This window comes from Mollisia scopiformis (assembly GCF_001500285.1).
Source record: "Mollisia scopiformis unplaced genomic scaffold LY89scaffold_18, whole genome shotgun sequence".
In the NCBI taxonomy this organism is placed as follows: domain Eukaryota; kingdom Fungi; phylum Ascomycota; class Leotiomycetes; order Helotiales; family Mollisiaceae; genus Mollisia; species Mollisia scopiformis.
In genome coordinates, this window is record NW_017263598.1 from 465,461 (window position 1) to 491,897 (window position 26,437).

The following is a 26,437-nucleotide window of genomic DNA, read 5'->3' on the forward strand; positions in this document are numbered from 1 at the left end:
CAACAATTGGTACTGTAAACCATTAAACATTTTGCAAGAATGAAAAATGAACGAGTTAATAGATCAATGTGGGGCGATGATCTGCCTTTACCCCGCAACTCAGGCTCTTCCCTCATTCCCCACACATTTGCACTCCAAACTTCCACCACTAGCAAGCCAAATATGAGCCCGGGTCAAACGTATCCACAATTCTTTTGGATATCTGGATACAAATATCAGAAGGATCAGAAGTGGGATACAGCATCGACGAGTGAGCCAAGCAAACGATCAAATTTTTCAACCGGACCTGGAGAATTTATCTTCGGGGTGCTTTCACCCGTCGAGAAAGGCAATGAAAGGGTAGTATAAAATGATAGTAAGCATCTTTTCCCAGTGCTTTTAAAGCCCAAGTACCGTCGATTCCAGGCAAAACTTATCACCATCCAGCTTCTTCGCTCATTGGAATATGTGCGGACGCAACATGAGAGTACTAGTCGTCACATTTTGGCTCCTGTTCACGGCTAGTAATGCCGAACTGGGTGGCCGGGACAACGAAATTCAACTTTTCCCTAAAAATGGACAACAAAATGTGAATCCAGACACTCACCTAGTACTCACATTTCCATCTCCGCCAACAATAGGCAACAATGGCACCATCCGCGTGTATGATACTTCAAACAACAAGCTTATTGACATGCTTGATCTCTCAATCCCATCATCTCCAAGTCCATATGGAAATGGCTCAACAAAGGCCAACTACAGTGACACCACAACTTACCAGACCAACATCATCGGCGGAATGGACTTCTATTTCCACCCAATCATCGTCCGAGACAATGCAGCAACTGTGTATTTGCACAATAATCAGCTTGATTACGGTCAAACATATTCAGTCGAAACAGATTCTGAGGTGTTCAAGTTAGCCGACGGTAGTTACTCAACAACGAACTCGTGGACCTTTTCCACAAAGTCTCAAGGTCCAAGCCCGGATGCCCCAGAAGTGATTGTAGCTGCAGATGGCTCTGCCGATTTCAATACTGTTCAAGGCGCCATTGATTGGTAAGTCCCAAGTTTCTGATTTCTTCTTTCCAAATTACACAGTAATGTCAAGTCTTTGGTGACTCTTATTATCGAAGCTCTTTGAAGTTTCATGGCCACGGGAGCATGCTTGGTTTATCCTGATCCTCACAAGCTATACTGACGCTGACCTCTGGGGACCAGGGCGCCTTCAAACCCGACTCAGCGCATCACAATTCTTGTCAAAGATGGAAACTATGAAGAGCTGGTATATTGGCAATACAAGACCAACCTCACCATACGCGGAGAAAGTCGCAACAAAACCATTGTTGGATATCCCAACAACAGCGCCTTCAATCCCCCCAATCGTCAAGGACCATCCCGTCGTCCTGCATTCTCCTTCCATGGCGTCAGCGACGTCCAACTCAGCAATTTCACTATTAACAACTATTATCGTGGGCAAGCCGAAGCCCTTTTGATTGAGGGAGTCCGTGTGATTGTTGATCATATGACTCTCAACGGCTCAGGAGATGCCTTCACAACTTACGGTACCATCTATGTCGCGGACAGCAAGCTAACGGGTGATGGTGATACAATACTAGGTTATGGATCAGTATATTGGCTCCATAGCGAGGTTGTGTCCACGGCAGGAGCTGTGAGTTGGACGCGTACCGTACAAGGCATTCATGGGAATGTTTTCGTCAATTCGACTATCATTGGTGACCAAGGGAACTCGACTTTTGCGCGTTTGCCTGACAACTCGGGTGGAGTCATGCCTAATTGGCCATATGCAGAGATGGTGTTGATTAACACGAAGACAGCGGGCATTGCACCAGTTGGCTGGGGACCTGTCCAAGGCCCACCATTTGACACCAGTCATCTCCATCTTTGGGAGTATAACACGATGGATTTGGAGGGAAACATAGTGGATGTCTCTGAGAGGCTGAATGTTTCGAAGCAATTGAGGCTTCCTGAAGACTCGGTTACAATTGCTGAATATAGCGACCTAGCATATGTGCTTGGCGGATGGACTCCTGTTGTTGTTTCTTCATGAGGAAGCTTCAGTCTTTGTATGGACCTATCTAGGTTTTCCACATCAGAAGCTCGACTCTGGCTATATAGCAAATAGAAAAAAGTACTAACTGAAGAGAGGAAACATGATGAATTGTTGCCGAAACAGCCTTACGCTTGTCCTTCCACGATGATCAATCACGGAGCTCAATTCCATCTGCTGGTTGAACGAGCATTGGACGTAAATCGCCATGACTGGTCTTTCATAGGATCTTTCCATACTCGGTGTCCTGCAGAGTTCTATTTAAAGACAACTAATGAAAATCAAATCGGCTGAACATTGCTCCGAGACTCAACATATCAACACCTTGATTCCTTCGCATACAAGTCGTCAAACAGCAATGTCATCTCAGGAACCCCAGATCTCTGAGTTCTTGGCGCTCTGCAATGTTTCGATTCGAGATGATATTCCAAAAACTAAGCTTGAAAAAGTCTTGAAATCACATCCGTTTATACCCATTCCCGGAGCACTCAACCTTCGCACAATCTCATCTCCATCTCTCCCACCGAATCTCATCTTTCGCTCAGGTACCCTCTCCCATCTATCTGCAAGCGCGCTTGCACCACTCAAAGACACGTACAATATCACAACCATATTCGACTTGCGAAGCTTTGAAGAGAGGGAGAAATCTCCGACTCCAGAGATTCCTGGCATCGAAAACGTATGGATACCTAATACGCTGGTAGTCGACTCGCGCTTTCAAGGCGCTGGTGCTGTGACTAGCACTATGATTGTGGAAGAAAATCCAGAGCCAGTAACGGTACGCATAGATCCTGCGGATTTTGTAGCGAATGATGGCAAAGATGGCTTTCTCAAGATGTATGGAGAGATCTTGGAAAGTCATAGACATGCGTACAAGGCTGTATTTAAGACTTTGAGAGATGGCCACGGTAGAGTGTTGTTTCATTGTACTGGTTCGTGTGCCTATCTTTCCATAAGCCCAATTCTCAATGATGCCAATTCTTGAAATCTGTACGATTACTGCTGATCTTGCGTTCGTGAAACAGCCGGCAAAGATCGCACTGGTATGCTCTCAGCTCTGATACTGGCTCTAAGCGGCGCTTCTCGTGAAGTAATTGCAGAAGACTATGTCCTTACTAGAATCGGACTTGAGCCGTTCCGTACGAGCCTCACGGAAGTTCTTCTGAAACAAATGGGAAGAGAGCCCAATCATGATTTATTCGAAGAGCCGGGAATGGAAACCATGTGTACAATCAAAGGAGTAATAATCCTTTGGGTACTTGAGTGGATGGATGAGAAGTGGGCAAGCGTGCAAGAGGATGAATACGCGCCGGATTCACTTTATCCTGGAGTTGATGGCTATTTGAGAAAGGAATTGGGCTTTCATGAGACAGACGTTGAAAGAATTCGGACGCAGGTAAGATCTGGCGCCGATTTGACAGGATAGTAAGGTGCTCGGCTGGAAAAAGTAAAATACCGACAAATACGTTCACTTCAAAATTGTTAAATATATCTGATCTATATTAGAAGGTTCCACGCTTGGAAATACATTGAATACATCAAAGAATATCAGGCTTCATGATTCTCGTTAGACACTCCCCAACAATAGCCAAACTGCTACAAAAGCTATGTAGTCCAGCTACATATCCAAAACACCAGACACAAGCTCGTCAAAAGTTGTGAAAGACCAGCCAAACACAATCCAAAGTCTCGCATGAAAGAACTTACCAAAACCATAATCGTATCCAAGTGTACTCCGCTTTTCCAAAACTCCAAGTACACCCAAGATTCTTTCCATGATAACACCCTTCTCCATCACTTCTTGATGCTCACTTTGGTATCTCGGGCAATTCATGCTCTGTCTTTGTCTTTCGGCTTCTGCAAAGGGAACCGCAGGATCCTGCGCAGTTCGATCTTCCGCATTCTTTGCAACTGCCATCATAAGGATAGTTCCATGTTCGTCTCCCATCATCAAGACACTGATTTTGGCACGGATCAGCAATTTAGCTCCTCATCCAGCTCCGTTAGTCTTAGAATATCACTCACTTTGCAGCACCACCAGCCTTTTGGTCCTTCTGGCATGATGTTTAAGGCTTGATAGATTGTGTATCTTGTTATCTTAGTAAGTTGGTATCTTGTGAAAGGCTGTAGTAGCTCTTTGTACTTGTGTTGTGATGTGAGGTGTTGTAAGTGTGAAGATGATTGTTGATGTTGATAAAGTAAAAGGGCAGAAGGAGACTTTCTGTTTCTTTTATAGACGAGAGGATGACATCTTGACTCACGGATGGAGCAAGAGGATTCCGTTTCTAAAGTGCAATACAGTCATCTATAGATTCTTTTAGCTAAAGACTCAGTATCATCGGACAGTGAATCTAAGATCTCAGGTTGAACGAGTCAAAGGGGTAGAATCCTAGCTGCCATGGCTCATAAGTCTGAAGAGTGAATGATGAGACAGCTTCTAGGTTTGAATCACAGAGCAGAGAGAGGGTTTGGTGATAGAATGTGGGGCTCGGTGTAATGCGGTGACTGGTGTTCTATGAAAGACCCTCCACTCCTTCATTGATGAAGATCTTCATCGGAACTAGTCTCTACCTAGTGTTTGTCTCCTCTTGCAACTAGACTTTCCCCCAATTGTGGAGATATTTGTTTGCCGCGGCAGGCAACAGGATGAAACTAAGTCTGAGAAACCATCAACGCTGGTTTTGGCTCTTGCAACCCATACTCTATGAGTGACAGCAGGCTGGCGCAGCTCAAAGCAAAGTCTCTGTAGAGAAGCTGATGGGCCGGAGGATTTCATGTTTTACAACTTGCATGCATGTGAAACGTGAGGTATCTGGTACTGATCGAGAATGCTCCATAAACTGAAGCCGGGAGCTTCAACGAGAGCCTGGAGGTGTCTGAAAGTATTGTATGGGCTCGAAGAGAAGCTCAGAGGAATCAAGTGTCATCGAGAAAGGGCATCTGCATGCAATAGTGGCCTGTGAGACAGCTCTCGGATAGGAACGAATGAAAGGAAATTGAGGGCTGATGATGTTGCCCATTTCGGGAGAGCCTGAGTTCATCAATTCCTTACACATTTACTTCCACGGTAAAAGCTCCCAGAGGAGAAAGAAAGGCTGTGTTCTGAAGATACAAGACCAGACATCGGATATATGCAAGCTGACGAATACGTAAAAACCATGAGGCACTTGTCCTAGTCAAAGCAGGAACCATATTTGATTCAAACACAGGAAGGGGTTGTAATCAGCCTCATCTACATAAGAGGTTTTCACGGGTATCAATCTGAAGTAGAATTTCAGGATACGTGAATTGGTAAGGTGCTGCTAATAAGACAACTCCTCCAAAGTTGAAAATAACCTAAAACCCCAAAAGGTAGAGCCCTGAAGGTATCTAGAGATCCGCCAAACGCCGACCAAGTCTTAAAGTATCCTAGTCCCCACCAAGATCAGCAATTGTCCCGAGCTTCTTCCCTGTCTGAGGGGCTGGCATCTTCTCTCTGAGCTTGGTTCCTGGTGTGACTCGAGGTTGAGCAGGTCTGTTGACATTGAAAGGGCTGTTCTCCGCCGCAGCATAAGCATCGAACGAGAACAAGCTAATGAAGTATAGACCAAGGAATGCAATGATGGTGTCGATCAACTTCTTGAAGTTAAAAGGTCTCGAGACCGATGTGCCGCGTGCTGGCGGCCCGCCGAGTGTTCGCCCAACTGATGAGTATGCTGGAGCTCCAGCGCCTGCGAGCTTGACAGCAGATTCAATAGCAGTCGTAAGTCCTCGAACATCTGCACCTCGAATAGTATTGATGACCGAACCAGAGCGAAAGATCATGAATGTTGGCATGCTGTTGGATATTTGTAAGCAGTGGTCTTGGGACGAGCTGGGAGTACATACGCTCTGACTCCATATTGTTGTGAGATTGCCTGCTGGTTATCGACATTGACCTTTGTAAATGTAACTCGGTTTGGCTTGGAGTGTTTCGTGGCAAGAGATTCGTATGTAGGTGCAATAGCTTTACATGGTCCGCACCAGTCTGCGTAGACTTGGAAATGTAAGCAGCTATTCTAGGCAGGACAAGACGTCAAACTTACAGTCTGCGACGACGATAGTAGAAGTGGTCAGGAGCTTGCTGAACTGTGCGGAAGATCCAATATTGACAGACATCTTGCGTTCACTTCTTGTGGTGTTGTTGACAAGTTGGTGATGGAGGGGAAGTTTGGGGAAGCTTATCTGGCTCGTTCCTTGCCGGGATTGACCCACTTTTAATTCTGCCGGAATATATTCTTGGGCGGTAAAGAATTTCTTTGAAGAACATGAACAATTATACACAACCATGGGGAGAGGAGAAACGAATGCGAAGGTGAGATTCGATCTCTCTTACAGACATGTACGATACTAATGATTTTCCTGAGCAGAAGCGGAAACGCCAATCCGAGGCGAAAGTTGCTGTTAATGGCACTCTCTCGAATATCCCCGCAGTGGTCGTCGATACCACAAAGCCCACAGCTGTTTTTTTGCCAACAAAAGGACGAGAATGGACGGTGAGCGTTGCATTACCTGGTAGCATCATATCTAAGTACGGACTCTGTCTCCAAGTTCTGCTCCATGTTCTTAACGCGGAATCAGTGCCCAAACCCACGAACAACGGACCTCTCTTGCCGGCCATATAGCCCGTGCTCTCTCAGTATTCTGCGTGGATGAAATGATTGTTTTCTCTGACGGACACTCACACAACTCCAATAAAAGATACCACAACCGATCACATACGTACTCCAACCAGACAGATCAGTCAGAAGATGGTTACACAGGCACATCCGACCCTGATCACTTCCTTATTCACCTCCTCAGCTACCTCGAAACACCTGCACATCTGCGAAAACTACTGTTCCCCTTACATCCCAACCTACGAACAGCCGGCACATTGCCAAGTCTGGATCTACCGCATCACCTGAAGCCTGACGAATGGTGTCCATATCGAGAGGGGGTTACATTACCGGGAGCAGACGAGAATGGTACATTCGTGGAAGCGGGGCTGAGGATCCCAGTCACAGTGGAGGAGCAAATACCAGAGAATACGAGAGTAACATTGAAATTCAAACCTGGAGCAGAAGAGTCCAGTAAGGATATGAAGAGCGAGGTCATCCTGGCTGAACCTGTTGCACCTGATGAGCCAAGAGAAGAGAGTGGCTATTACTGGGGCTTCAATGTCAGGAAGGCGGGAAGCTTGAGTGATGTCTTCACGGAATGCCCGTATGATGGAGGTTACGATGTCAGCATTGGCACGTCAGAACGTGGGGTGGATGTAGAAGAACTATATTCGGAGGACAACAATCAGAAACTGGGCAAATTCAAGCACCTATTGGTAGTGTTTGGAGGCGTTGCTGGATTGGAGGTGGCATTCAAAAACGATGAGGAGCTGCAGAAGCTGCCTGTTACTGAAGTCAAAGAAGTCTTTGATCGATGGGTCAATGTTTGCCCAGGCCAAGGAAGCAGGACTATCAGAACTGAAGAAGCTGTGTGGATAGGCTTGATGGGTTTAAGAAGACTAGTAACGAGTAACGAATGAATATCCATTGTTGTGAGCTCGTACCTTGGTTGGATGGAGAGACGACTGTGTCCTCTATTCTACATTGTATCTTCTAGGTGACGCCAAAATAACGATCCAGAAAATTGCTTCCTTGAATATACAATTCGACTTTAAATTTCAGGCTGGGGTATCGAAAATCTTCCCTGGATTTAGTAGCCAATGCGGATCCAATGCTTGTTTGATACTTTTCATCACCCCTAATGTATCAGGTCCAACTTCCTGAAGCAGTTCCTCTTTCTTAAAATATCCAATTGAATGCTCACCCTACTCCTGTCAGTTTCTTTTCCAACTCGACATTAAAGGTATGGTTTACTCACGGTAGAGGTGCCATCCATTTCCAAAGCACGTCCTATCATATTTTTGACATGTTTTGCAACAGCGGCAGATTCCACAGGATCGGTCTTGTGATACATTATAGCTTCATGAAAATTTCCATCACCAAGATGCCCAACAATCGAGGAAAACAAACCAAGTTCTTTCAAGCTCTTTGTCGATGCCTCTGCTCATCGTCAGTCAGGAGACTCTTTAATTCCATGCAAAGAAACTCACCAATCATAGTAGCCAAACTCGAATACGGAACCGCTATATCTGTAGTCCATAGTTCTGTGCCCTCAGGTCTCGCAGCAAGTAAACTCCACAAAGCCTGTTTCCTCCCAGACCAGATGATTTCCTGCTCCTTCTCGTTCTTTGCATAACGGAAAGCGCCACCTTTATGAGTTTTTGATATAGTTTCGACTTCCTTGACATTATCTGCTACGCTGGCTTTCGTGCCGGAAAACTTGAAGAACAAGGTTGGTTTCTCTTCGAAAGTCAGAGGTGCGGTCCAGCCGCCTTTGTTTAGAACTGCCATTTGGACCTCGTCCAAGAATTCGAGGGCTGCTACGGGGACTAACGTTCTGTCAGCACTGGTTCATAGATGTTCTGAGTGGTGAAGAGCCATGTGAGAGGATAGGAGCTGAGCTCTCGAAGAGTCATACACTTTGCCAAGGAGCGGAAATCACAACCAAGCGTATAAGCTTACCTCCAGCACGCATCACAGCGGATGCTGTATCAGCAGCATCTCGTATTGTGGGAAATGTCGCTGCTGCTACACTGAAATGCTTTGGAAAGACAGCCAATTTCAGTGTGATCTCAGTAACCAAGCCTAGCGTTCCTTCAGATCCAACAAATATGCCATTTAAATTGTAGCCCGCTGCAGACTTCCGAGGTCGATTCCTAGTCTTGATGATTGTTCCATCAGCTAAGACAACAGTAAGATTCAGCACCCAGTCTTTCATGGTACCGTAACGAACAGCATTTGTTCCGCTGCAATTGGTACCAACCTGTGGAAAAGTTATTTTGCGTCCATAAGATTCATTCAGGTGCCACAAAATCTTGACCAACGTCAAAATAGAGAAACACGTACCATACCGCCAATCTTAGCACTCGGACTAGGATCTACGGGGAAGAAAAGGCCGCTGCCAGCAATCTTCTTGTTGAGATCTACCCATCCGACTGCTGGCTGAACCACAACATCCATATCTTCTTCATGGACTTTCACTATAGCGTCCATATGCATGAAATCAACACTATGCCATGATATCAGCGCATGTTCCAAAAATAAGTCAGGGTGTCTTGGGCCAGATAGGACGTGCCTGATACCTCCATGCGGTGCTGAGTAATTGCCTTCAAGACTGCTCCCTCCAGAATACCCAATGACGGGTACTTTGTACTTGTGACATGTTCTATCATCATTTTAGTGTGACTCAACGTATATAATCCACTCTCTAGCTAAAGAAATGTGGAGGAAATAGGACCTGAAGACTTACTTCATAATCTGCGATACTTCTTCGGTCGACTTTGGATACACAACAGCAACGGGCAGAGTATCAATGTTCGCAGGTGACCATTCCGAGTACCCATGAGCTTTCAATATTTCATCGTCTACACTGACATTATCACCGCCGAGAGCTTTCCGAATCTCTTCGATAGCCTAATCACATGACTCAGGAAATTCCACTACGACATAGAGCGGCAGGGACTCACAGCCTGCATCTCTTTCACACTTGCGTACTTCGGAGCAGAAAACTTTGTTGCCCAAGAGCAGTCAATATCTCTTTTGCCAAGATAGTTGTAAAGCCATAACGTTCCTCCAAGAGTTGACCCAAAAGCTATCCCTTGTACTGCGGCATTGAATGCAGCCGAAAGAGGAGATCTTGTACCTTTCGAAGCTGATGATGATGATGATGATGATGATGATGTGTTGTTCCACCGAGACAGAGGTTTATGCCGATTTCGTAGGCATTGAGTAGTTCTTGTGGCTATCCTTGTCGACGTTCGCATAGGGGTAGCCATCTTTATTCGGTGATAAATATTGAATGGTCGTCGTCACGAGTTAGTGTTGGAACTTACTGTAGTCTAAATAGTGTCTGATAAAAGAGCGCTCAAGTATGGAGGCTCATCTCTTGTGGCCTGCGATTTGCCGATCAGAGTCTGGGAGAGGAGAATTTCAAGAGTGGATCAAGCTTGTTCCTCGCTTCGAGCTTGTGGAGGCTTGAGTGCGGGGTCTCGGCCTGAGGCACAAATCAAGAGAGTATGGTGATATGCTGTACAACATACTCATCAGGGAAGAATTGAACCTTTTAGCTAATGTCAGAAAATCGCTGTAAAAATTCAGTATCTCTGGGACTTTGGTTGTGAAAGTGCAAGGAACACTGAAAAGGGGATGGATGGAAGCGAAGCGCCCCACTCATGACTAACATCAGAACAATCAAAGCATGTCGAAATATTGAAACAAATTGATGGTGTAATATATTTTGGTTCACACAACTTGTGTACTCGATCAGTCTGCTATCCTTCACCCTCTCTGCTTTCTCTTGGCTCTGCCGCTCTTAATTTGCATTAGATGTTGTCACACCACCCTTTTCAGATCACTTGGTTCACTTGGGCCTTCAAAACATGTGTATCCCAGAACGTTTTCCCTACAAAATACTGCAAACCGTCTGTTCCTTGGCCATGAACCTCGCTCGGGCCAGAAACGAACTCGATAGTTCTTCTAATCGGAATGCCAATGCCTTTATCCTTTCCTTCCTTAGGGTAGAAAACCGTGTCTGATTGATGGATCAAGCGATCCCCCCTTTCGTGGCCTCCAATTATTACTGTGGTAATTCGGTTGGTTGTAATGATCTCGTAAGCGCCAAACAATGATAGGCTTTTCATAAAGTCCCAAATCTCAGCTCCGCTATGCAAAGTAACACCTGTGTTGGCGTAGAATCGAGCACTTGGTGCAAACCAGTCGTGATATGAGCCCGAAAGGTCGCCAGCTGTCACAACAGCGTCGTACTTCTCGAAAAAGTTGATAGCAGGTATGGCGCGAGATTCTTCGTTCCATTCACCATGGTGAGTTATGGCTTTGGAAGTTATGGTGGGGCCACACTTGATGTTGGACATGTTTGCTATCTTTGACCTGGGATAAATTCTGTGTTCACAGTCAATACTTAGATTTTGAACTTGTGCCGGTGTAAAGCACTTACTTGCCTGACGTTGCTCACCAGGGAGGTGATGTGTTCAAACTTGCGCTCAGGCTTTCGAATTGAAAGTAGATAAAGAGGCCTATGCCTATATATATGTGTGTTGTACCTTCGACTAGTCTCTGGTTTCCAAGGCTCTGGCCTCGGTGCAATTGACCAAGTCCGAATACTGTCATCTTCATGCGTTATCGCCGACTGTCTTGCATCACTACTAATCACAATTATCTGGATCTCGTCCGTCCCTTCTTCCACATCTAGCAAAACAAAAACCTGTTGACGTTCAGTTTAAAGTCTTGTTTAACAAACTTAGGTTGCAATGAATGATACCGTCGTATGACCTGCATTCACGTTTCTCCAGAAATTTGAATCTATGCTTAATCTCGCCAAAACATCTCATATCTTGACATTCGATCACTAATTCGGCTTGCTTACTAGTCCAACATGATTACTGATCTTGTTAGACAAACCGTTTTTCATAGATCACTGATCAGTTGTAAGCTTCTCGTGACCATGCCCTCTAATAGGCGGTTCTCCTTCTTGGCTCGCTATTCGTGAGCGAGAGAGCAGGAAAGGGGAACTGGCTATTACCATTTATGATTAATTGATTTCCAGTCTGTCTGACGCAAAACGATGAACTGGAGTTGATCCAATCGCTGGCTATGATACTTTGAACATGACCTAAATCGTGGTGGCCACTTGGCTGAAGTGTTGAGTAGGGAAATGGGGAGCATAGCCTCGTCCACAACAAGGAGCGCATTTCGGAGCTGCTGCATACCCTTCAGACTTCTGGAGAACTCGAAGACTTTTTCGAAAATCAAATGATGTAGGTACTACAATACAATCTTCGACGGGAAGCTGTGAGGCGAGGAACTATGCAGGCAAAGGAAGGGGAACGAATTGAGAGGAGAATGTGTCACTATTGTCCTTATGCTGGACTTCGCGATGTGCAGTGGTGAGCAGCTTCATCCTTGGACCAGATGAGCGCATTTGACTACTTTCTCATTCTGCCATCCAGTGAGATGACATTATTTTTCAACGAGTCCAGAATCTGTATGCCGTACTGCGCTGTAGAATGAACTGTCGAGTTTTCATCCAGGCAGTATATGAATACAACTTTCTTCGTGATGATTACTCTATGACTAAAGTGTGGCTAGGTCAAAGGTAGCAAGGCCACAACAATACTTAACCTCAAGAGAGTATGACATTTATGCAACAATCTTAGGTCTTGGCTGAGTAACCTTGGTCGAACTTAACATTACCCAATATCTTTCACACCATTGAGGCTTCAGTTGGATGTCAATAGCCGTTGAGTTGAAAATTTACTGCCAAAGAACACAGATCTTGTCCAGGCCGTACTCTAGACTCTTCTACTTGTAGGACACTGAATACTCTTCCAATGCAGATGCATGCTATTGACTAAGTCCTATAAACCAAAGCCTCTTTCATAACGCAACCTCAACATGTCCCAAATTCCCAATAAGCAAAGAGCCGATACAATGCACCGCATCAGCTCATTGTCTCTGCCTTTGTCATTCGTTCATTTCTTTCCAAGAAACCAAATTAACGAGCGTGAGTATCTCACCGATAGCGCAACTTTGATGTTGACAAAGAAAGACCCCCATACTCCGATCTATGTTGGTACTTTAAAACTGTTTATGATCCCCAATTACAGGTAACATAGATACTCCATAAAGTTGAAAGTATGTTGTCCGTTCCTTACTTAGGCTCCTAGCCAATCCACCACCAGCTTGCTCAACTCCCACAATAGAAAGCTTGCTATTGTCTTTATTATTCGAGGACATTTTCCTTGAAAGCAACGTCATCCCATTGCATTGAACGGGCGAGGCTGAATTTGAAGCTAACGCGAGGCTTTCCATTGTCTCCATTAAGCGAAGCCATTGTCCTTGAAGCTAAGCCCTCCCATTGTCTTCATTAAGCGACGCTAGTGGATTTGATATACCTTCTTCCAAATTTCCAGTTTTCGCAACTTTCTTTCTTAAGAAACGCATTCTCAACAACCTCAACCTCAACAACAGCAACGGACCAAGATGTCCGACCTCAAGAGAAAGCGCGCTGCGTCAGAGCCAGCTGACGATGTCTCCGAGCCTGTCACGCTTTCAAAGCGTGCCAGATCGGTCGAACCAGAAATGATGGTATTCCATCAAGTCAAGTCCTCTCCTCCAGCCAAGGAGGCTTCCCCGGCCAAGTCCTCTTCCTCTGCCGAGCAATCTCGCGGCACGAAGAGAAAGCACGTCACCCCACCCTCCTCCCCTCCACCAGTCAAGCCAGCCAACCAGGACCTTCCGGACTGGTGGGTGTCCGGCAGCGACGACGAAGATGAAGAAGAGTCGGACTCCGAGTACGAGCGACCAGCCAAGAAGAAGGCTCGGAAGACCGCCCCAGAGAAGCGCCCAGAGTGGTTCCTCCACGACGACGAAGAGAACGAGTGGGAAGAAGAGTTGCGCACCAGCGAAGGTGAATCCGAAGATGAAGATGATGAAGTTGAAGGCCAAGTGTCTCTCTACGACCGACTTGCAGGCAACAAGCAACTTGCTCAGCGCGGCGACGATTATGGCGAGGAAGGCAGCGAAGACGACGATAGCGAGGGCGGTGGAAATGCGCACGACTTCTACGGTGAAGATCCTGACGCAAAGTATTCTATGGAAGAGGCGTACAAGCGAAAGATCGAGCGCGATGATCCCAGCTACGACAGTGACTTCGTCGCCGAAGAGGTCTCGAGCGGTGGAAAGATCAACATGCCTGATTACAAGTCAATGGAGAAGAAGGACAAGGCCCCAGAGGTCATTACGAAGGCTGAAGATGAAGAGAAGAAGGCATGGAAGGCTTTGAACGCTCATGTCGCAGAGCAAGTCGTCCCGGATGCAAGCGAGGAGTATGTTGAGTGGAACGCCAATTGCAAGGAGTTCTTCGCCGCCGAAACCATCAAGGACCTGTTCGATGAAGAAGTCAGCTTCCCAGTCATCAAAGCCGAAGTCTGTGGCCATACTCGCGATTGTGTTCGAGGCGAGAAGTTGGGCATCTGTCACCATGATGTCTTGCGAGTGTTAAGAGGCAGCGGCGTTCATGTCGAGGGCGAGCAATGGATCGAGAGACTCAAGAGAGAGCGTCTCAGATGGCACCCAGACAAGTTCGTTCGCAAGATGGGCACGGAGTTCAAGGACGAGGCGAAGGAGATGTTCCAGATGGTTCAGGTTATCCTTGAGAAGGCAGAGCAATGATTGTGTACGTTTGGTATTGCGGAGAAGTGTTGGCAGCAGTATTGGGAGATGCATCGAGGAGACTTGTATCGGGGAGAAGCATCGAGGAGATTTGTATCGGAGAGAATGATTGAGGAGATTCATCGAGGGTAAGACGGAAAGCTTCGTTCGCCATTACTCATCTCTGGTTACAGATTTGTAGACAATTTCTGAGCACTACTTTCGCTGCGCGTCAGTGGACTCAGATATCTGGGGCAGGAGATTAGTACGCACCATACATAAACGGCATGCAATTTGATTTTCAGAAAAAGACTCTTTCCCGCTGATTGTGACATTGAATGGTGCTCCTGGGCTTTGGTGGCTTAATGAAAGCATTAAACATGTAATTACCTGTCCGATGGCACACGCACTTTATCATCCCTCCTTCACCTCCCTGTCAACTTGCCTCTTGACACCTCTTTCCATATCCTTCTTGAAAATCCACCACCTCATCTTCAAACCCTCCTTGGCACTTCCTCTGGACCTTCCTCCTCCTGCCCCTAGGATAATTGATCGGACTCTCACCTCCCACAAAAATAGCAAGATCATAAAGACCACCACCAGCCAGAGCCCCAGTAATCGTTGCGCCCCAAGCACCATAAAACCACCACGCATCTCGAACCGTGAAAACACTTCCTCCATAACCAACCATTGCAGTTGCTAACCTTGGTCCGAAATCCCTCGCTGGGTTCAAGCATGCCCCAGTGTTAAAGCCAAACGCCATTGTCAGAGCTGTGACGAGGAGACCTACGATAAAAGCATGCATTCCTGCTCCTGGAGGTGCATTTGAATCGTCTCCCAAGGCAAGAATTGCACAAGATAGGCCAAGAACTCATTGGCGAATGCTGCTCCTGCACCGGCGAAGTCTGCTGGTTGCGAGTAGAATGATAATCCGGTTCCACCAGCATAGAGTCCAACTGGTGTTGTCGAAACTCCTTCAGCACCTGTGACGCCGCTTCAGAGTCGAAATGGAGGATGGCGTCTTTGTAGATTCCACATGCAAGAAGACCAGCGATGAGAGCACCCAGGATTTGAGCTGAGATGTATATTCCTGCTTTCCGAAGAGGGAAGCCACGGTAAAGGCAGAGAGTCAAGGAAATGGCGGGGTTGAGATGACCTCCTGAAATGCCGCCTGCTATGTAGATCCCAATGGTGACGCCTAGACCCCATGCCCAGTTTTCAGAGAAGTAGGTTCCTTTCGTATTGTTTGACGTTTGAACAGAAAGATTGGTGGAAAGCCCAATAAGGATGGCTATCATGGTCTGGAATTTGGGTAGCTGTTATAATTTGACAGAAGAGCGATAACTTACTGCTAGACACTCTGCCAGTGGTTCTCGGAATCGGGCTCGTATTGAAGGCCAGCTGTTATGCATGTCCTCCTCTTCTCTTATATATTCTTCTGCCTCGCCATCTTCTAGAGGCCAATCATCAATATTGTTCCCAGCTTCCAGATCAATGTCTGCTTGCTCCTGACAATCATAGACAGAGGGTTGACCTGTTGGAATTTCCCTCAAGCTTGACAAATAGCTAAGCCTCCTATTGGCCATATCCCCCTTGGCATCATCAAATGGATCCGAGCCTGGAGAGGTAGTCCGAGACCTCCACTCTTCCAATGGATTACTTCTTTCATCTTTTGGTGTACCATAGCGATCCACCACACTGGTCTCGGATCTTAGACGGCCAGCGATATTCCCACTTCTCCTGCTTTGCTGTCTGCCTTTTCCTTGCCGGATCTGATGTCCATAGCCACGGTCCGCTTCAGTCCTTGCCTTCTCTTCAATTGGATTTTTCCCTTCCCCTTGTCTCTGCTCATCAATCATCCCTACTTGTGGAATTGCCTCAGCACTGCCTGGTGCATCTATCTCCGCATCCATGTTCTCTACCACTCCATCTTTCTCTCGTGTATCATGACCGCCTTTCCGCATCCCAGGCCGGACGACTCTTGGTAGAGGTTTTGCAAGCCCCCATACTGGTGCGTCTTTCTGCTTTCGATAACTTGGATTGCAGTCGTAGTATCTTGGATCGACATAGCTCGGGGCATGGGCTTGCGGACCAACATTCCCTGCGAGTGAGTATTGCGGTCGTTGTAGAGGTGGCAGTCTGGAAGGGAGATTTCGAGGTAATGCACTGTGGAGAGTTGGATGATTTGGTCGATTGGGGCAGTGGCTTGCTCTTTGAGTCTTTTGAGTGTTCGTAGACTGTTTGGATGTCGTCTCTCGCTGTCTAGAGGAATTGGATGGTCGTGTTTTTCTGTTTGTACGGTTCGTAGATTCGGCTTCTGGTCTATTTGGTTGTGATTCTCTGGCCTGGCTTGCTGCCATTCTTGAAGACTCCATGAAAAGGAAATTTGAAGAAAATAATAGCACGGAAAATGTTGAGAAAATGCTCTTAATTATACTTACCAGAAACTCACCGCTTATAGAATTCCTGGCAGATACCTACATTACCCATTGGAATCGTCATGAGGAAATTTGAAGAGTGTTTTGTGGAGCAACGGTTCAAAGCACATCCAAATGCGTCAACATGAGTTTCAATTCGATAGCAATTGTGGATTGATCGCCAGAGCTACACTTATAGTCTGCCATGGTGTTTGTGGCTTGAATGAGCTTCAAATCTGATTCGTATGAAAAACTGTGGCGGTTGACAGTGGAGACGATGGGTCAACGGAGACAGCTCCTATCTAGGTAGTCCAACGAGGAAATTTACGAGTGGCAAGAGCCGCATTGAGATCACGTGTTCAGTATATGAAGCTTTACCGAATCTAGCCTTCCGGTTACCTTTCTTCCAACTTCACTGCGTAATTTGTACTGATCAATACCAACACATGAATCAATATCGACAAGATGACATATCGCTGTGCTGCAGTCATTTGTCCAGCATGTCATTCTATTAATGCTATGAATGCCCTCACCCGTTTGAAAAACGTTTTCCTTCGCACCAAACCGCATCCCGTTCCGGACCTGATGACTCAGTGACTTGAGGATAGATAGCAACATCGGAATTGCAGTTTTTTGAGGCTGAAAAGCGCCTTTGTTATCATAGTGAGCTTCAGCCCGGCAGATCACTCGAAGTAGCACTGGGTATCGTCTTTGTTCTAAGGCTCGAATTTGTTTGTGGTTACGATCAAATGCGCATGTTTCACTGTTGAAGTCTGAGAAGGTGTTTGTTTTTTTATGTTTATATGTACATTGTTCAATCTGGTTCTGTTCTATCAATCTATATCCACGCTTGTGGAAGATGTTGTTCGTTGCAAGCGCAATAACCACTTGGTCATCACACTGATGAAGAAAATGTTTGCTTGTCTGACTTACCTCCGCGTCCTACTTTGTCCTCTCTTTGTGTGGGTCACTGGAGCTTAGAACTCTAAAGCGTCGCTGTCACTGTCATTCTCGAAGTATGAACGGTTGTCATTCTCGTCCTCGTCTTCGCTGTCAGTGTCCCAAGGATGTCGAGCAGGTCCGAGATACTGTGGACGACGGTCCTCTAGAATATTACCTCGCTCGAACCAGTCCTCGCGGACTCTCACGTGAGAATCCTCATCTTCGGACTCAGACTGGTCTGCCAAGTCGATGAGCACTGCTCGAATCGCCTCAGGGGTGTTTTCGTGGTTAGCGACGTCCCAGTAATGGTCAAGGATAACTTGGCGAGGTGGATCTGGATCGTTCGAGTGGGGGGTAGGAGCGGAGGCTAAGAATTCAATCCAGTCCTCGAGAGCTGTCTCGTGAATGTCCTCCTCTTGGGATTCAGACTGGTAATCATCATCCACCGTCGAAAATTCGGACTCGGTAGAGTCATCAAACTCCGGGTCGATGATTGACTCAGCATCATGGCGCGTAGCAGGTTCGAAAAGACTCTCAAGACTCTCCATTGGACGTTCGGACTGAGGACTATGGTATCTTGTGTCCACGATGAGATTTCCCAACACTATGTAGTCTCTATGGGGTGTATCGTCGAAGAAGTCCATTGGCTGAAACGGCAGTTGCTCCCGAAGTCCAGCGCTTTTGGCTTCGCGCAGCAGGGTCACAGCCGCCGCCAACTCTGGTTCAACCCAATTTACAGAAGGCAAGATGTTGAGCGCGATGTCTCGAGAGAGAAGTGGCACCAGAGGCAGGAGCTCATCAGGAATTCGGTTTCCGTCACTCCATTGGTAGTTTTCAGACTCGTCTACCAGCTGGTAGATGCGAGATCTAATGCCTGCCGTAAAAGCCACATGGCTCTCATCTCTATGTGGCTGGCCATACATCCATCGCCTGATCTTCTCGGCCTGGACCTCAACCGATCGTTCGAATGAATTTCGCAGCCATTGTGGCGGTGCATCTCTTTCCTCTATTTCCAACCCAGCTGCCCACTTGTAGGCTACCACGTCGTTGAACATATTCTCATGTATCAATGCCAAGAGCTTTTCATCCCGGCGGCAAGCTTCGATGAAGGTGTCCAAATGGTTGTATGAACCCACAGCCACGCCTAAAGAGGCAGCAGGAAGCTCGGCCAGGTCCGGCACAGCGGTAGTGTACTGTTCGCGCAGATATTGGAAGTCTCGAAGAAGCTCTGGTTTTCTGCTAATCAATGCCTCATAAGAGTCTAGATTCATGCGAAGAGCTTCGTCTGCAGAAGGGAAAGCCATAGTTCTGAGCTCCGTGTCACAGAACTCTTGAAAGGTCATGTTCTCCATCTTGTAAGTTTTTGGTTTAAGTTGCGGTTTTGAAGTGTTGAGAAGTAGCGAGTAAGGTCTGATAAGTATCAAACGTTGTAGTTGTTGAGTGTTGCTGAGTCTGTTTTGGTATGCTTCCTCATGTCTTCTCGGGGAGTATGTTTTATATTCAAGACAACGACATTGTTCACATTCCCTATATTGTTCTCCTGTTTAAAGGACAGCCCTTCCTGTGATGAAATTTCAACAATGGCATTGTTCTTGATAAAGCCCAGACAGAAGAAATAAGCATTCCTTATTTGCTTTGTCGAGTGCTACTCTTTGCAAATACCACAACATTCTTTATTTGTTTTGTCAAGTGCTGCTCATGTCTTTTCAAGCCTTTGATGGAGTTGTTATGCTTGATACCCCAATTGAGAGTCTCTTGACTAGGTCTAGGGTGTACAGACTTTGAATTGTGTCATTCTATATTCTTGTTCTTCGTTCTCGGATCACGAGCCGAACTCATTGAATGCTGAATTTCAGTCCAAGTGAACGCGCAACAAATAACATTGCACTTGGCAATCCAATTTAGCAGAAAGGAAAGTCTCTTTTCATATTCATTGGCAAATGCATTCGATCATCTCTTATCACTGGATTTCTCATTCGAAGATAAGCCTTGCGGAGATGGGATCGTACCTTACAGACTGCCTAATTGCCTCTAGCGCAGTGGAGCTGTCAGCCAAGTCTATGCACGCACCAAATCTCGCATGCATGGCATCCAGTGATAAACCCCGCAGTCCACAATGTAAGCAGGGCTCTGCCGACCGCTTTCGGGAGCGTTGCCGAATTGAGCAGCTCGTTGCCGGGAACGAACCTGCATTGGGCAAAGACCGTCAGGTCCTGCAGCTTACAGTATCGGCCAAGATAAGCTGTAGCTACAGGGTGCAGCTTCCCAGAATTCTTGGGATCAGCAGTCAAAGAGCTCCGAGGTCATGAGCTGGATTTGTTTACAAAGGGCGAGCTGCCCCTGCTGCAGCGACGGGAGCTGCTAACCTTTGTCAATTGACTGCAAATTCACAATTGAGTCAAGATGAAGTGTCAATTGATTGCTGCGATTGTCGCTTTCGGAGTTGGATGCCATGCGATTCCAACTCCTTCGACTCATGTACTTCATGAGAAGCGGTCTTCGTTGCCACGGCTTTGGGAAAGAGGAGGCCGGGTTGAGAGTGATGCGATTCTACCAGTTCGAATTGGCCTGACCCAGGATAACCTCGATAATGGATACGAGTACTTGATGGACGTGTAAGTTAATCATTTCTCATCTCTTCGATTTCCGTGCCTTGAGAACTCGTTCGGACGACGTTGAACCTTTGATCATTTCACATCACAAGATTCTAACAATTACCCAGTTCACACCCCGACTCGCCAAACTTCGGCAAACATTGGACAGCCGAAGAAGTCCACGACGCCTTTGCTCCAGCACAAGCTGCCGTCCAAGCGGTCCGCGATTGGCTGATCTCGGCTGGGGTTAGACCAATTGACATTGTTCACTCCGACAACAAAGGATGGCTTGCAATGAACATTCCTGCTTGGAAGGCAGAAGATCTGTTCCGAACCGAGTACCATGAGCACATTCATTCTGATTCTGGAGCTGTGAGGGTTGGGTGTGATGAGTGAGTCTCCCACGTTGAACAATGTATACAGCTATGTGCTAACGACCCCCACCAGATACTCTCTCCCAGAGCACATCCGAGAGCACGTTGACTACATAACCCCAGGTGTCAAACTCTCCGCATCACTCAAACGTTCCCTCGTTGAGCGCTCCACTCCCCTACACAACAAGCCTGGTCCCTACAAGTCCCATTACCCGCATGATCCGCACTGGACATTTCCACCCGGAGCTGGGTCTCTCCCACCCGATCTTCAAGCATGTGGTCGCAACATCACGCCCACTTGTATCAAAGCGCTCTATGATATCCCCAATGCTTATATCAAGGATGACGTCAATATCATGGGTTTGTATGAAAGCGGTGACATCTACTCTCAGGCAGATTTGAACTCATTCTTTGCTGCATATGCGCTAAATGTACCACAGGGAACACACCCCAAGTTGGACAGTATAGATGGAGGAGAAGCGCCTGTGGCTCCAGGCAGCGAGTATAATACTGGAGAATCGGATATTGATATGGATCTTACATTTTCTCTGATCTATGTAAGTCCTTCCAAAACATGAATACCTAGGGATATCTCCTAATGTTTGGTAGCCACAAACCGTCACTCTTTACCAAGTAGACGACAACATCGAAGCCTTCACCGACGGTGGCTTCAACACCTTCCTCGACGCCCTCGATGGCTCCTACTGCACCTACACGGCCTACAACATAACCGGTGACTCTCCCGGTGTCGACGCCGTCTACCCCGATCCCGCACCAGGTGGATACAAAGGCCCCCTCGCATGCGGGACCTACACGCCCACCCGCGTGATATCCGTCTCCTACGGCGTCTCCGAGTACGACGCGCCCCTAAACTACACCCGCCGGCAATGCAACGAATTCCTCAAACTCGGCCTCCAAGGCCACACCTTCGTCTGGGCCTCCGGCGACTACGGCGTAGCCTCCTTCCCCGGCGACGACTCCGACAACGGCTGTCTGGGCAACGACTCCACCGTCTACAACCCCTCGTTCCCGACCTGTCCCTACGTAACCAACGTCGGCGCCACACGCCTGTACGACGACCAAACGATCCTCGATCGCGAGAGCGCCATGCAAGCCGATCTGGGCCCGAGCGCAGAGTTGTTTAGCTCCGCGGGCGGCTTTGCGAATTATTTCCCCGTCCCGGAATACCAGAAGTCTGCCATCGCGACCTATTTCGCGAAACACGACCCGGGTCTCCCGTACTACTACATCAACGCCGACGCTTCTAACATCGGCGCGAACGGGGGTTTCTATAATCGCGTCGGTAGGGGCTTTCCCGACGTATCAGCGAACGGAGCAGAGCTGCTGGCGTACGTGAACCAGAGTCTGGGGCATTGGTGGGGAACCAGTTTAGCGGCGCCGATTTGGGGGAGCGTCGTGACGTTGATTAATGAGGAGAGGACGGCGGTGGGGAAGGGGCCGGTGGGGTTTATCAACCCGACGCTGTATGCGAATGCGTGGGCGTTGAATGATATTGTGAATGGGAGCAATCCGGGGTGTGGGAGTGCTGGGTTTGCGGCGGTGGAGGGCTGGGATCCGGTTACGGGGTTGGGGACGCCGAGTTTTCCTAGGTTGTTGGCGTTGTTTTTGGGGTTGCCTTGATAGGTATGGAGGGAGGGAGAAGAGGAGGCGGGGGTTGGTGAGGTGAAGATTATATACTTTTGAATAAATGAATAGATGAATGTCTAATTTATATCTTGAGACTATAATGTTGTCACAATCTATCAAGTGCTATCTTTCCGAATTCAATGTCATAGAATTCAGGCCAAACAACCCACTTTCTCCAATCGGTGGAAGAGGTTATAGACGTCTGAGGCTGACCAGGGCGAGGTTACATAATAACGGTCATTCTATTCAGAGTATGAAGAGACATTCATGTTCATCATTGATCTACACTACGTTAATAAGACAATCGTTCTGTGCCATCTCGTACAAGTTTCACACTCGTCCCTAGTCTAAGGGCCTTCTTTCCGTGACAAGCAAAGTCAAAACCTCAATGCTCCGCTAAAGTTCATTTAAGGAAGTCTGGATGAAGGCTTCACACCAAAGGTGTCTCATCAGATCCGAGAAGGTGGCTTCTTGTCCTCGGTAGTACTCGGTCTGTTGTGTGGCAGCGTGACATCGAGAATCGCTTTCGAATCGATTGCAGGTGCTTTGGCTGGAGCTTCATTATCGACTTTCTCTGTGTTGATAGGGGTATTTTCGTTGCTGGCTGGAGTTGGCGGAGGTTCCTTCAAACCCTCGGTCTTGGGCGGTAGTTCCGAGGCAGATGTGATTGTTCCACCAGAATCCTTCGCAGCTTTGGAAGCAGCTTTCTCATCAGACTCAGCCAAGTTCTTGTTGACCCATTCCGTATGATCCTTCGACACCTTCAAAGTGTCATCAACTTCTCGAGTAAGCTTCTCAATCTCGGCCTCGAGCGCTTCATCTTTCGTCATGGCTTTTCTCTGCTCTTTCAACCTCGCGGCTTCTCTCTCCGGCACCTTTCCTCCAACTTCCAGCCAGAGCTGTTCCAGTTCGTCTCGCCAGCCCAATGCATCAGCTAACTTTCGAACACCGGTGTCACAATCTCCAAGAACCAGCACATCATCCAGCCGGCATCCAAGATCACCCACTGATTCCTTATTGATCAAAACCCTCGGTACACCCTCCCTCGCAAAGCCCGGCAAACTAGCAAACGGCTGCACCGTCAAACTTGTACCCATAACAATGACCAAATCAGCCATCGCAGGCACATGTCTATTCTTATGAAACGCTTCCGGCAGCTGCTCCCCAAAGAACACGATATCCGGCTTCACCAGCCCATTGCACTGCGGAACCACACAATGCGGTACCTCCGCCCTCTCAATCGCTTTCTTCATCAAATCATCCGGGTACTCCGTCTTACACTCAATACACCTCTGCGTCGCAAAACTGCCATGCGCTTCCACGATCTTGTCGCCCGGTACCCCAGCCCTGCGCTCTAAGCAATCGATATTCTGCGTAAACAGCATCTGTAAAAGGAACTTCTCATCCAGCAACGCGATAAAAGCGTGAGCAATCGTCGGATAGAACTTTCCCGGGTAAAGTTCCTTGGCGAGCACGTAGAAGGGATCGGGATTCTGTCTGAAATACGAGATATCGAACACAGCTTCGGCGAACGGGAGGTTGAGGCGCTGCAGGTTGGCGTACAGACCTGTGTCAGGTGATCTGAAATCGGGGATTCCTGCTGAGGTTGAAATGCCAGCTCCTGTCATGACGACGATTCTCTTGTGTCGGCCATCTTTGATGTACTCGGCTACTCCTTCGAGGGTTCGGGAGGACAGGGTCTCGGGAGGTTGGCTGGGGTCGATCGGCTCGCGAGACTCGGCTTGGCCCATCTTGTGTGGTTTTTGGTGGCCGTGCTGGGAGCCTTTGCCTTTTGGATGGCGGTTTCGGTTTTTGCGACTTATGGTTGCGGTGGTATTCTGTGCAAAGGGAAAGTGGAGGTACGGAAAGGTTCGGAAGTTTTGGTTTCGAAGTTCAAGATGTGTTTCGTGGTGTTGATGTTCCGAAGTGGTGTAAGGCTGCGAGGAAAGAGGTTTAGGTCATATCAGGCGTCATCCCGAAGTTTCCCCGTTCGCTACCTCGGCAGAAAAGTCACGTTTACTTTGTTGCAGTATTACTTCATAAGTGGTTTTGCTGATGGCACGACAAAGCGAGAAAAGCTTTCAATAAAAGTATGATTATACTTGCCATAGAATGCAGGCCAAATAGTTCCTTTTTTGGGGGGGAGGGGGGGGGGAGGACGTACTGCACGTGATCACATCACTCATGTGGATTCCAGCACTCCTTCCCCGAATGCAGAAGTTCTATTTCTTTCTATTCACCTCTCTCCTTGCTTTGTCTTTTCCATCATATCCGTCTTCGTGCACTTTAAGAAAAATGATCAGCTCTACCGTACTTTCCTATGCTGGGCATAGATGGTCACGGAAACGGTTCAATAGGGTCTTTTTGTTGAGAGTTCATAGCTGGCTATTGTACAGTAGTTTGTGATGAATCAAAATCGCCGACAACCAATGTCTTCCAGAAACTCCGCGAAATATGGTTCGAAAATGATCTATGTCCTAACTTTCGGCAAGTGAGAGAAACCTTGGCTAGCTCTCTCCACCGTGTAGACCGACAGGCTGGAGACGCATTTCCCACTTATTCATCTATAACCTCGTAAGTATCATCATCCTCATCCAAAAACTCGTCGTCCTCGAGTTGCTGAATAATGGTGATAGCACCAGGCGTCTCTACCCACTGCAGTGAGTTAGTCAACCGTTAGGGGAGGCAAAGACAGACGAGGTATTTACTTACTGAATCGTAGCAGTACTGAAGATAAAGCACCATTTCTTCGTATGAGTCGCTGGAGTATGCACTTATGGGAGATGTCAAGGCCTGTCCAGGGTGCAGAAGGAATCGCCAGAAGTATTTGTTCCCCTTGTGGACAGCCACATGAAGCTCATTGATCTGAAGCTTCAATTCTGACATCAAGTCATCAAATTCGTCACCCTTCTCCAGAATAACTTTCTTCCTGGGATTGATTGAGATGGCATGGCTGAGTAGCTGATCCTGAACGTTGTCAAGCATTTCTCTTGGCAGCTTCTCGCCCACAATTTCTAAATCCTTCAGATTTCGCAGTTCGAGGAGGAGTCGGATCTTGATCAGCGTAAGAGCTATAGCATGAGAGGTATCGGCGAATTCTTCAACGAATTTATCGACCGGCTCAAAGACATCGGCGTCCTTGAGATCGAGGAACGGAAGAGACATATCGCCCCAATCATATTCATCATCAGCATACCATTTGAGGAAATCGTAGCACTCCTGGTCTCTTCCAAGACGAAGAAAGAGGCTTGGAACTAAATCGCGCAGCCCCATGTTGTCACTACGACAAAGTCGGAGCATGTCCCAGGCATTGTCGAAGGCCAGTTGAACGGAATTTGTGGTCTTGATCTTGGTGAGAGCATCGACAAAACCAAATCTCGCTTGCATGTAGGGTCTGGTCTCCATCAAGCCCCAGAATTCGCCGGCATGTTCCTCGAAGATCTTGGCTGGATGGAACGCGTCGGGTGGAAGATCACGCAATTTCTGTTCTTCCAGATCAAGGTGCTCCTTGGATTCCTTGATAGCATTGCAAAGTTTCTTGTGGTCATTCCGATGGGCGACTTGGTGCTCAGGGCCACCTAAGTATTGAATATTGACGTTAGCAGCTCATCTTGTTCATTGACGTCGCAACAAGGACTAGTAATAACAATCCACGAGTGCCTAGGGATGGAGAAAGCGACGTTTCAATGTCTCGGTCCAATTGACTTACAATACGGCATGACATGGCAGGCCTGCATCGTGCCAGTCTCTCGGTTGAGTTGCAGACTGGACAACATGATTTGAGATTGAGAACGAGACTCATGGTGGTCGATTGAATTCAGTCTGAATCAGATCAGATGTGTGTATTCAGGATCTTCGAATTGATTCAGGACAGCAATGAATTATAAGTGCAATTTGGAATTGAGAAGGAGTGAAGTCAAAGTAACGTGCTAGCGTGACGCGCTAAAACCGTCGCGCGTCAGAAGGAGCAAACCTTGTCTCAACATCCAACATTTGACCGTCTCCATGTTTAATATTCAATACACTTTGAACTTCTTTTCCAATTCTTCTAATATCAGTACATGGAGTGGGTGGGATCATCCAAAGTTCACTTACTTTGGAAAAACAACATCTGACACCCTGGCAG

General features: G+C 47.3%; 12 protein-coding genes across 12 annotated transcripts; 5 read left to right on the plus strand and 7 right to left on the minus strand.

Annotated features, from left to right (window-relative positions):
- Window positions 1-460: 460 nt before the first annotated feature.
- On the plus strand, window positions 461-2,050 carry LY89DRAFT_672098 (pectinesterase; the record flags this gene model as incomplete). Its single annotated transcript, XM_018213256.1, has 2 exons — window positions 461-1,038; window positions 1,201-2,050. The coding sequence occupies 2 exons, from the start codon at window positions 461-463 to the stop codon at window positions 2,048-2,050; spliced, it is 1,428 nt and encodes a 475-aa protein (XP_018068172.1).
- A 358-nt stretch (window positions 2,051-2,408) lies between these two features.
- Window positions 2,409-3,560, plus strand: LY89DRAFT_784680 (uncharacterized protein; the record flags this gene model as incomplete). The annotated part of the gene is made up of 2 exons (XM_018222810.1): window positions 2,409-2,982; window positions 3,076-3,560. The coding sequence occupies 2 exons, from the start codon at window positions 2,409-2,411 to the stop codon at window positions 3,474-3,476; spliced, it is 975 nt and encodes a 324-aa protein (XP_018068173.1). The 3' UTR covers window positions 3,477-3,560.
- A 1,898-nt stretch (window positions 3,561-5,458) lies between these two features.
- LY89DRAFT_590937 (thioredoxin-like protein) lies at window positions 5,459-6,187 on the minus strand (the record flags this gene model as incomplete). Its single annotated transcript, XM_018209625.1, has 3 exons — window positions 5,459-5,867; window positions 5,918-6,065; window positions 6,115-6,187. The coding sequence occupies 3 exons, from the start codon at window positions 6,185-6,187 to the stop codon at window positions 5,459-5,461; spliced, it is 630 nt and encodes a 209-aa protein (XP_018068174.1).
- A 37-nt stretch (window positions 6,188-6,224) lies between these two features.
- On the plus strand, window positions 6,225-7,609 carry LY89DRAFT_650836 (DUF171-domain-containing protein). Its single transcript, XM_018212127.1, has 3 exons — window positions 6,225-6,383; window positions 6,439-6,599; window positions 6,650-7,609. Exons 1-3 carry the CDS (start codon window positions 6,357-6,359, stop codon window positions 7,587-7,589), a joined length of 1,128 nt encoding a protein of 375 aa, XP_018068175.1. The 5' UTR covers window positions 6,225-6,356; the 3' UTR covers window positions 7,590-7,609.
- Window positions 7,610-7,658: 49 nt separating this feature from the next.
- LY89DRAFT_147737 (putative D-lactate protein) lies at window positions 7,659-10,081 on the minus strand. The gene is made up of 8 exons (XM_018205373.1): window positions 9,636-10,081; window positions 9,419-9,582; window positions 9,245-9,334; window positions 9,016-9,178; window positions 8,632-8,932; window positions 8,160-8,498; window positions 7,928-8,109; window positions 7,659-7,874 (listed from the first exon to the last, which is right to left on the minus strand). Exons 1-8 carry the CDS (start codon window positions 9,942-9,944, stop codon window positions 7,728-7,730), a joined length of 1,695 nt encoding a protein of 564 aa, XP_018068176.1. The 5' UTR covers window positions 9,945-10,081; the 3' UTR covers window positions 7,659-7,727.
- Window positions 10,082-10,514: 433 nt separating this feature from the next.
- LY89DRAFT_672103 (uncharacterized protein) lies at window positions 10,515-11,039 on the minus strand (the record flags this gene model as incomplete). The annotated part of the gene is made up of 1 exon (XM_018213257.1): window positions 10,515-11,039. The coding sequence occupies one exon, from the start codon at window positions 11,037-11,039 to the stop codon at window positions 10,515-10,517; it is 525 nt and encodes a 174-aa protein (XP_018068177.1).
- Window positions 11,040-13,167: 2,128 nt separating this feature from the next.
- On the plus strand, window positions 13,168-14,358 carry LY89DRAFT_672104 (uncharacterized protein; the record flags this gene model as incomplete). The annotated part of the gene is made up of 1 exon (XM_018213258.1): window positions 13,168-14,358. One exon carries the CDS (start codon window positions 13,168-13,170, stop codon window positions 14,356-14,358), a length of 1,191 nt encoding a protein of 396 aa, XP_018068178.1.
- A 415-nt stretch (window positions 14,359-14,773) lies between these two features.
- On the minus strand, window positions 14,774-16,697 carry LY89DRAFT_736821 (aquaporin-like protein; the record flags this gene model as incomplete). Its single annotated transcript, XM_018220172.1, has 3 exons — window positions 14,774-15,150; window positions 15,209-15,638; window positions 15,687-16,697. 3 exons carry the CDS (start codon window positions 16,695-16,697, stop codon window positions 14,774-14,776), a joined length of 1,818 nt encoding a protein of 605 aa, XP_018068179.1.
- A 1,034-nt stretch (window positions 16,698-17,731) lies between these two features.
- Window positions 17,732-19,048, minus strand: LY89DRAFT_736822 (uncharacterized protein; the record flags this gene model as incomplete). Its single annotated transcript, XM_018220173.1, has 1 exon — window positions 17,732-19,048. The coding sequence occupies one exon, from the start codon at window positions 19,046-19,048 to the stop codon at window positions 17,732-17,734; it is 1,317 nt and encodes a 438-aa protein (XP_018068180.1).
- A 1,051-nt stretch (window positions 19,049-20,099) lies between these two features.
- LY89DRAFT_698947 (uncharacterized protein) lies at window positions 20,100-22,305 on the plus strand (the record flags this gene model as incomplete). The annotated part of the gene is made up of 4 exons (XM_018217016.1): window positions 20,100-20,311; window positions 20,419-20,682; window positions 20,738-21,221; window positions 21,274-22,305. 4 exons carry the CDS (start codon window positions 20,100-20,102, stop codon window positions 22,303-22,305), a joined length of 1,992 nt encoding a protein of 663 aa, XP_018068181.1.
- Window positions 22,306-22,416: 111 nt separating this feature from the next.
- LY89DRAFT_687178 (NAD-dependent deacetylase sirtuin-2) lies at window positions 22,417-24,236 on the minus strand. Its single transcript, XM_018215445.1, has one exon. It carries the CDS (start codon window positions 24,060-24,062, stop codon window positions 22,761-22,763), a length of 1,302 nt encoding a protein of 433 aa, XP_018068182.1. The 5' UTR covers window positions 24,063-24,236; the 3' UTR covers window positions 22,417-22,760.
- Window positions 24,237-24,677: 441 nt separating this feature from the next.
- Window positions 24,678-26,299, minus strand: LY89DRAFT_148531 (uncharacterized protein). Its single transcript, XM_018205376.1, has 3 exons — window positions 26,021-26,299; window positions 25,024-25,889; window positions 24,678-24,966 (listed from the first exon to the last, which is right to left on the minus strand). The coding sequence occupies exons 1-3, from the start codon at window positions 26,085-26,087 to the stop codon at window positions 24,868-24,870; spliced, it is 1,032 nt and encodes a 343-aa protein (XP_018068183.1). The 5' UTR covers window positions 26,088-26,299; the 3' UTR covers window positions 24,678-24,867.
- Between the last annotated feature and the right edge of the window lie 138 nt (window positions 26,300-26,437).

Excerpts from the sequence above, each read along its gene's own strand:
- LY89DRAFT_650836 (XM_018212127.1), top strand. The coding sequence starts at position 6,357 with ATGGGGAGAGGAGAAACGAATGCGAAG. Across the intron at positions 6,384-6,438 it reads GAGGAGAAACGAATGCGAAG|AAGCGGAAACGCCAATCCGA; the intron begins GTGAGATTCGAT and ends TTTCCTGAGCAG. Across the intron at positions 6,600-6,649 it reads CCTGGTAGCATCATATCTAA|TGCCCAAACCCACGAACAAC; the intron begins GTACGGACTCTG and ends ACGCGGAATCAG.
- LY89DRAFT_147737 (XM_018205373.1), bottom strand. The coding sequence starts at position 9,944 with ATGGCTACCCCTATGCGAACGTCGACAAGGATAGCCACAAGAACTACT. Across the intron at positions 9,179-9,244 it reads GCACCGCATGGAGGTATCAG|TGTTGATTTCATGCATATGG; the intron begins GCACGTCCTATC and ends ATCATGGCATAG. Across the intron at positions 8,933-9,015 it reads GTGCTAAGATTGGCGGTATG|GTTGGTACCAATTGCAGCGG; the intron begins GTACGTGTTTCT and ends ACTTTTCCACAG.
- LY89DRAFT_687178 (XM_018215445.1), bottom strand. The coding sequence starts at position 24,062 with ATGGGCCAAGCCGAGTCTCGCGAGCCGATCGACCCCAGCCAACCTCCC.
- LY89DRAFT_148531 (XM_018205376.1), bottom strand. The coding sequence starts at position 26,087 with ATGTTGTCCAGTCTGCAACTCAACCGAGAGACTGGCACGATGCAGGCC. Across the intron at positions 25,890-26,020 it reads CTGCCATGTCATGCCGTATT|GTGGCCCTGAGCACCAAGTC; the intron begins GTAAGTCAATTG and ends TTCAATACTTAG. Across the intron at positions 24,967-25,023 it reads TTCAGTACTGCTACGATTCA|TGGGTAGAGACGCCTGGTGC; the intron begins GTAAGTAAATAC and ends AACTCACTGCAG.